The sequence below is a fragment of the Herpailurus yagouaroundi genome, unplaced genomic scaffold (assembly GCF_014898765.1).
Source record: "Herpailurus yagouaroundi ecotype Mexico unplaced genomic scaffold, PumYag 220, whole genome shotgun sequence".
Taxonomy (NCBI): Eukaryota; Metazoa; Chordata; class Mammalia; order Carnivora; family Felidae; genus Herpailurus; species Herpailurus yagouaroundi.
In genome coordinates this window covers 3,303,235-3,311,809 of record NW_024412451.1, presented here as the reverse complement: position 1 = coordinate 3,311,809, position 8,575 = coordinate 3,303,235, and the positions used below count along the sequence as shown (strand labels likewise).

The following is an 8,575-nucleotide window of genomic DNA, read 5'->3' as shown; positions in this document are numbered from 1 at the left end:
GGTAATTAAGGGGGGGGGTGATAATAGGGTGGTACCAGGTAGGGCGAAGTTGGAAGGGAGGGAACGGGAGGGCTTATAGAGGGGGGCAGGCAGGAGACAGAGGTGGGGCAGAGGAGCCAGGCTGGAGGCTGACCTAAAGTTAGAGAGGGGTTATGGGGCGGGGAAAAGTGGGGTGGAGCCGAAGCTAAGGAGGGAGAGGAGAGATCAACCTGAGAAGGGGATGAGGTGGGGGTGGGGCTGGAGCTAAAAATGGGCGGGGCCTTGCGGGAGGCGGAGCTAGAGTTAGAGTGCGTCCCCAGAGGCGGAAGGGGTGGGGCCTGCGGGGGCGGGGCTAGGGCTAGGGGCGGGGTTTGGCCCCGGGAAGGGCCGGAGCCCCAGGCGCGCCCAGGGCGCCCCACCTCACCCTCTGGGGCACCTCTCCCAACAGAGGAAGCGGCATTATTGGCGCCTGGACTGCAAGTGCATCACGCTCTTCCAGAACAACACGACCAACAGATACTACAAGGTGGCCCAGCTCCCCCAGACCTCCTCCTCCACTCCTCTCCCAGTTGCCTGCCGGCTTGCTTGTCATCAGCAAATGGGCCCCGCTCGGCCCCACCACTTTCCAGCGGGGGACCCCGGGTGGCTTACCTCACTCTCTGTGCCTCACGTCTCGCACCTCAAAGACTAGTCCTCGTCGCAGGGCTGCTGCCCCGAATTCAAAGATAACCGACGAGAAGCAGTTAGCTGGGGGCCTGGCATGTGTTGAGGTCCCCGTTATCATCATTACTTTATAAGGAATTAGTGGATTATTTAGTAGTATTCCTCACCACCTCCCGTGGCTGCCTTGGGCTCCAGGCAGTCTCCTCGCTGCGTCCTTGCTTCTGCCCTTGCCCCCACGGTCTTGGTGCTCCCTTGCTCTAAACCCTTCCATGGCTCCCCAGAGCCCTGGAGACAAAACCCGGGTTCCTCCCTGTGGCCCTTGAGGCCCCTCATGGCCTAGCCATAGCCTGATGTCCTTCATTTACTCTCATTTACAACTACTGTGTGCTGTGCACCATGCATGTGATGGGAATCGAATACGTCCCTTGAAAACAAGCCTTTTCCCACCTCAGGGCCTTTGCACATGCTCATAACACCATCTGCCACCGGCTGGCCTCTCTGATCTCTGCTTCATGTAACTTCTGCCGGGAGGCTTTTCCTGACTCCTCTGCAGTTCGGGCCCTTCCCACTGACCCTGGATTCTGTGTGCTCTTCTGAGTAAGTGCGGAGCCCCAGGGTCCGCCTGGCCTCCTCACTGGTGCTGGTTGTGTGTCCTGCCAGGAAATTCCACTGTCAGAAATCCTCACCGTGGAGCCCGCCCAGAACTTCAGCCTTGTGCCACCGGGCACCAACCCCCACTGCTTCGAGATTGTCACTGCCAATGTCACCTACTTTGTTGGCGAGACGCCCGGTGGGGCCCCAGGGGGCCCCAGTGGGCAGGGGGCCGAGGCCGCCCGGGGCTGGGAAACGGCCATCCGCCAGGCCTTGATGCCCGTCATCCTCCAGGATGCGCCCAGCACCCCGGGCCACACACCCCACAGTAAGTCCCCACCCTGGGCCCTGAGCGGATGGATCTGGGGGGGCTGGTGTGGGGTCCCAGGGAAGGGAAGAGCGAGGAAGAAGACAGGGAATGGCACAGTGGAGAATGTGGCTTCTGGACTCAGCTGGCCTGGGTCCAAATCTCCATCAAGCCCGGACCCAGTGAGCGTGTGGCCTTGGACAGGTCACTTCCCTTGTCTGAATCTTGTCCCAGGTGGTGACAACTCCTCCAGATTGTGCGTTCAGACTATTTAATTCATGAATTTGCTGAGTGTCTTCTCTGTGCCAATCCTGTGCTGGACAGTACTGGGGACATAGCTGTGACCAAAACAGCCCAGGGCCTGCCCTCACCTGCTCAGAGTCCAGTAAGGGAGACAGACTTGTCCCCAGACAGTGACGACCCGGGGGGGGGGGGGCCCGGACAGGGGAGCCAGAGGGCTGTTGGGAGCTCAGAGGGGATGGTTAATCCAGCCTGGGTATCTAGGAGGGCTTCCTGGAGGTGGCAGCATCTGAGTTGAGCCATGGAAGCTGAGGAGGGGTGAAAGAGGGGCAAACAAATGGGAAATATTTCAAGCAGGGGGAAAACATGATCAGAAAGTCCAAGGCCCCTGCCTTCTGGAGCTCAATCCAGAGCGAGTGACAGACACCGATCAGATCATCCTGTGTGAATGACCAGTGTGATGTAGAATGTGCTCCGGGGTAATGTGACATGGCCTCAGGAGGCATTTGAGCTGAGACTGAGTGTCGAGGAGGATCGAACTAAGTCCAGAGGCAGGGACACACATTCCTGGCAAAGGGGACAGAAAATGCAAGGCAGGAGCTAGGCGGGAACCTGCTGTATCCGAGGCCCAGCAAGGAGGGGCCAGGGTGTCGGGAGCACACATCATGGTGGGGGTTGAAGTCAAAGAAATAAATGATGGCCCGGTGCCTGTTAGGCCATTGAAGTGTCTTGGGCTTGCTCCTGAGGGCCCTGGGGAGCCATGGCGGGGTTTTGAGCAGGGGGAGGGCAGGCTCAGGTTGGTGCTTCAGCAAGCTCCCTCTGGAGGCTGGATAGAAGAGAGCAGAACAGGGGCAGAGAGACCGTGGAGGAGGATGAAGGGCCAGGCCTGGAATGGGGAGGGGATAGATGTTCAAATGGCAGAAGGATCAGAACTTTGGAAATGTCTGGCTCTGATTGGGTGGCCGGGTGGCGAGCTTAGGGGGAAGATGTTGGAATCAGCGTGTGCCTTCCCGCCGAGCCTCAGTTTCCTCCTCTGTAAGGTGGGACCGGCACGCTTCCCTGGGCACTGAGCTCACGGGGTGCAGTGCTCGGCGAAATCATCCGTGACGTCACTTCTTGAGCCCCCCCACCCCAGTATATATCTCGTTTACTTCTCCCCCGGCCCTATGAGGGAGCACCTGATGTTATCCCCATTGTCTAGATGTGGAAACTGAGGTTCATAACGGACAAGTCAGCAGCCTGCAGCTGCCCTGGATTCCCTGGATTCAAATCCGGGTGGAGTTATGGGTGAAGATATTCTTGAGCCCGGGGTCAACCCACCTCCACCTCTCCCCTCTCCCCTCTCCCCTCTCCGTAGGACAAGCTTCTCTGAGCATCTCCGTGTCTAACAGCCAGATCCAAGAGAATGTGGTGAGACCCTGCCCCCACCCCATGGTCCCAAGGATGGCCTCTGCCTCCCACACAGCCTCCCAGCCCTCTTGCCCATCCCAGTCTCTTCGATGCCCTGTCTCCATTGGCACTCCTGACCCTCCCCGTCCCCACCTTACAGGACATCGCCACCGTCTACCAGATTTTCCCTGATGAGGTGCTGGGCTCAGGGCAGTTTGGAGTGGTCTATGGAGGTAAGGATGCTTCCGAGCTCATCCAGAGGGGATCTTGGGGGAGGGGGGGGTGGGTTCTGGGCTCCAGACCTTCCTATCTGATTGACCACATGCTCACCTCCTGTTCTGGTTGACTTTAGAAGGCTAGATCCTCTTGGCGGATGGTCACAGACTTTCCTTTTCTTACTGGGAAAAGCCAATGGACTTCTTCCTGTTATTACTAAGGAGAGCAAATTCTGCCCTTCGGCCACAGAGCTAGTTCCGAGATTCTGATTGGTTATAAATCTAATTTACCGCCTCAGAACTCTGTCTTTTACCTTCTTCATTATGCCTTTGTCCCCCAAGGCCCCCCACCCCTCACATCTCTCCTGGGGACCCCACAGAGCCACCTTGATGACCTTCTGTCCACCTTTGTTCAACTATGCCTGTGCCTCTGTGGCGGGGGGCGGGGGGGGGGTGTGCGTCTTGCCAGGACTGGAAGGTCTTGCTCCCCTCACCCCCCACCTCCCCTACCCCCAGGAAAGCACCGGAAGACAGGCCGGGACGTGGCAGTAAAGGTCATTGACAAACTGCGTTTCCCCACCAAGCAGGAAAGCCAGCTGCGGAATGAAGTGGCCATTCTGCAGGTGACCACCGGGCTCCGGGACCCAGCTCTGCCCCCACCTCGGAGGGACCTTCCCTTCCTACTTCCTCCTTTCAGGGGCTAACCCAGGCTGCGGGGGTGGTCAGGGAAGGCTTACTGGAGGAGGGAATATGCGTATGGAGACTGGAGGGACGGGAAGGTGTTCTGAGCAGAAGTCCTCTAGGAATTTGAAGTCCGAGGTTGCTAGATGGTTTATGTGTGGGGAGGTGGTGGGAGGTGAGGCCAGGGAAGAGGGTGGGGCCACACCCTGTGGATTTTCTCCTGAGGGTACTGGGGAACCGTGGAAAGATTTTGAGCAAGGAAGGGGCATGGGTGAGTGTATACTTTGGGAAGTTCCCTCTGGCTGCTGCTGGAGGATGGGACCAGAGTCTGGAGCTCCGGGAGGAGGCTGGGTGGGGACCTCGATGGGAGAAATGAGGTTAGGCCAGGCAGGGCTGGGGGGGAGAGGGCAAAGGATTTAAAAACATTTTTTTTAATGTTTATTTATTTGTGAGAGACAGAGAGACAGAGACAGACAGAGTGTGAGTGGGGGAAGGGCAGAGAGCGAGGGAGACACAGAATCCGAAACGGGCTCCGGGCTCCGAGCCGTTTGGCACAGAGCCCAATGCGGGGCTCGAACTCACAAACCATGAGATCATGACCTGAGCCAAAGTCGGATGCTTAACCAACTGAGCCGCCCAGGTGCCCTGAGAGGGCAAAGGATTTAAAAGACAGACCTTCCCTCCCCAACCCTGGACCTTCAACAGAACTTCAAGATTTAGATCCTTCTAGATACCTGGTGGTGCGGGGATGTGCTTCTGTCTGGGCCTGTGGGAAGCCCCTTCCCCCACCCCCCGGAAAGGAGCTGCTCACTCCCCAGGGACATTTTTAAAAAATATTTATTTATTTTGAGAGAGAGAGCGAGCAAGGTGGGGGGAGGGGCAGAGAGAGAGAGGAAGAGAGAGAATCCCAAGCAGGCTCCACATGGCTAGCTGGACGTGGGGCACCACGCGGAGCTGGAACCCACGAACCATGAGATCACAACCTGAGCTGAAATCAAAAGTCAGACGCTTGACAGACTGAGCCCCCCGGGCTCCCGGGGACATCCTCCTTATTTGTCGTCTTGTCTGGAAGCCATGGAAGCATGGCTTGCCTCTCGGGTCCCAAGTTCGTGGGCCACCGAGACCCTGACGACCACCCTTCCCCCCACCCCACCCCCAGAGTCTGCGGCACCCGGGGATCGTGAACCTGGACTGCATGTTTGAGACGCCTGAGAAGGTGTTCGTGGTAATGGAGAAGCTGCATGGGGACATGCTCGAGATGATCCTCTCCAGCGAGAAGGGCCGGCTGCCCGAGCGCCTCACCAAGTTCCTCATCACCCAGGTGCGCCCCCCCGCCCCCGCCCCCCTCTGCCCAGCTCCCCACCCGCCCTGTGCTCAGACCCCGCAGACACTCCCCGCGTGGGAGTCGCCATCGCGGATAATAAACAATATACTAATAGAGTAATAATAGCAACAATAGAAAAAAAAAATAAACCAACTGAGCCACCCAGGTGCCCCAGAATGATAGTTTTATTTTTATTTATTTATTTTTTAAAAATTTTTAAGTGTTTTATTTGTTTTTGAGAGAGTGAGAGAGAGAGAGAGAGAGAGAGAGAGAGAGAGAGAGATTGTGAGCGGGTGAGGGGCAGAGAGAGAAGGAGACACAGAATCCGAAGCAGGTCCCAGGCTCCGAGCTGTCAGCACAGAACCCGATCCGGGGCTCGAACTCGCGAACACTGAGATCATGACCTGAGCAGAGTGGGACGCTTAACCGACTGAGCCACCCAGGCGCCCCAGAATGATACTTTTAAAATAATAATAGAGTCATAATAGACTGTGGATTAATGAAAGAGGAATAACAATAGAAAGGTAACAATGATAGACTGGTAGTCATACTAGTTATTAGTGTAGACAAATAATAAATAATGTTTATATATATAATATTACTTTATATAATGCGGCTCCCCAGGCCTGACAATATTCATGTAGACAAAGGGAACGGGAGAGAGTCCTTTCGGTGGGGAGCTCATTCATTCATTACATTGTTCAACAGACACTCCCTGGGCCTCAGCTCTGTTCCCGCCCTGTGGAGGGGACAGTGCTGGCCACACAGCTAGATCAAGATAGCCCAGCCCTGGACAGTGATCACCCAGAATGGGCAGGGCTGGGATGGGGGACGCTAATAACAGTGATAAACAATGCAGTCGCTAACCTTTATTGAGCACTTACTGTGTGCCAGGCAGTGTTTTTAACTCATTTTACCTCCATAGCGACCTTTGTGGCAATGGCTGTTGTCACGCCCATTTTCCAGTTGAGAAACGTGAGGCACAGAGACTTGAAGTAACTTGCCCGGGGTCACACAGCTGGTGGGATTTGAACGTAGGGTCTATGCTTTTAACTAGTAATGTCCAACTAATTGGTGTTATCTGTGCCTCTCTGCCTCGTACTTTCTTCACTGTAATAGTACTTCTGGAAGGCTATTTTATTTCAGCACGTAGTTACCGAACTGCCTGTTTTTTCTGAGCTGTATCCCGTGGCGGATATTGCCAAAATCCCTAATTGCTGAGCACTTAGGTTGTTTTCACTTTTCCACTATTACAAATAACCTCCTGTGACTATTTGTCTACAAACGTTGCTGGGCTCTGGTGGGAGAATTTCCATAGAATGCGTTTCAGATAATGGACTCCTGAGTCCAGGGGAATGTGCTTTAGAATTTTTTTTAACATGCTGCCCAGTTACTCTCTAAACTCCCTTTCACTCTTTGCTCTCAACAACAATTTGAGGGTGTCTACTTTGTCCTTGCTAACTCTGGATAAAATAATCACCACTCTCATAGGTGGAAAAACACTTCATGTAGCTTCATTTGGCAGTTTAAAAATTATGGGTCAGGTGGAGCATACTTTCCTATGTTTATTGGCCTGTGTTTTATATACCCTTTGCCCATTTTTCAGTTGGATTGATCTTATTGAATTGTAAGAGCTCTTTGCATATGACGGACACTGGATCTTTGTCACTTGTGTTCAATTTTTTTTTTTTTTTAATCCCAGTATTTGTTTTCCTTTCCCTTTCATTCATGGCTTTTATTTGCCATTAAGAGTTTAACTTTTGCAATGTTAAATGTTGCCTTTCAAGGTTTCTGGGTTTTACAGCCTTCCTAGAAAGGCCTGCTCACGGGCTGGTCCCTCACCTGATTCTAGGGCTTCTTCTCTTGGTTGCAAAATCCCCTGTGCTGTGCTTCCTTTATACAGACCCAGCACCCTCGCTCTCCCCAGCACTGTGTCTTTGTTAGGGTGGCTTGTGGGGTGTGGACAGAAGCCTACTGGGGTGGGCTTATCCAGACTCCATGTGGAGAGAGGGAACTGCCTGCCCTCAGCAACTGGTTGCTTTCTCTTTCTGGTCTCCCATCTTTTCTTCTCTTTGTCTGTGCTTCTCTCTCTGTCTCTCTCTCTCTCTGCAGATGTCTGCCTTCCGCCTCTTGTCTGCTCTACCTCAAGTCCTGTGCTAAGCCCTTTACTCACAGGCTTGCTTAGGCTTCACAACTGCCTTCCAAGGTAGGTATTACTCTAATCCCCATCTTACAGGTGAGGAAACTGAGGTGGAGAGAGGGCCCATGTCCTGCCCGTAACAACAGCAATAGCCAACATAGTGCTTGCTCTGTGCCAGATACTGCCCTAGGGACTTTTTATTTTATTTTTTAAAGATTTTACTTTTATGTAATCTCCACAACCAGCGTGAGGCTCGAACTCACAACCCTGAGATCAAGAGTCACTCACTCCAGGGGTGCCTGGGTGGCTCAGTCGGTTAAGCTTCCAACTTCGGCTCAGATCATGATCTCACGGTCCGTGAGTTCGAGCCCTGCGTCGGGCTCTCTGCTGACAGCTTGGGGCCTGGAGCCTGCTTCGGATTCTGTGTCTCCCTCTCTCTCTGCCCCTCCCCCGCTCATGCTCTGTGTGTCTCTCTCTCTCTCAAAAATAAACAAACATTAAAAAAAAAAAGTTGCCCTCCACTAACTGAGCCAGCCAGGCACCCCTGTCCTAAGCACCTTTTATGCGTCAACCCATTTAAACTTCAACAGCAACCCCTGAGGATGGGTACTTTTGTTACCCCCATTTTACAGATGAGAAAACTGAGACCCGGAGAGTTAAAGTGGCTTGCCCAAGGCCACAAGCTAGTAAGTGTAGAGCCAGATTTTCCACCTAGGTAGGCTGGCTCTAGCATTTGATATAAAATGTAGATCATATTGGTATTTGTATTGTTTCATTATATATTATATATATATTTAATATTTGTTTATTTTTGAGAGACAGAGTGCGAGTTGGGGTGGGGTGGGGGACAGAGAGGGGGATATAAAATCTGAAGCAGGCTCTAGGCTCTGAGCTGTCAGCACAGAGCCTGATGCGGGGCTTGAACTCACAACCCATGAGATCATGACCTGAGCCGAAGTCAGAGGCTCCACCAACAGAGCCACCCAGGCACCCCAATATTATGTGTATATATATTATAGTATATATATTATATATATTGTATAATA

General features: G+C 53.4%; 1 protein-coding gene across 4 annotated transcripts in view; it reads left to right on the top strand.

Moving 5' to 3' along the window:
* The window catches only part of PRKD2 (protein kinase D2), a 47,674-nt gene that overhangs the window by 29,389 nt on the left and 9,710 nt on the right, over positions 1-8,575 (top strand). For all 4 annotated transcript variants that reach the window (XR_005785273.1, XM_040457478.1, XM_040457477.1 and 1 more), the window contains 6 exons: positions 428-505; positions 1,303-1,561; positions 3,138-3,190; positions 3,330-3,402; positions 3,901-4,007; positions 5,225-5,386. Coding sequence is in view for 3 of the 4 variants with exons in the window: in XM_040457478.1 (XP_040313412.1) it covers positions 428-505; positions 1,303-1,561; positions 3,138-3,190; positions 3,330-3,402; positions 3,901-4,007; positions 5,225-5,386 (732 nt within the window). In the remaining variant the exon portion in view is untranslated. The remainder of the gene's footprint in view (positions 1-427; positions 506-1,302; positions 1,562-3,137; positions 3,191-3,329; positions 3,403-3,900; positions 4,008-5,224; positions 5,387-8,575) is intronic.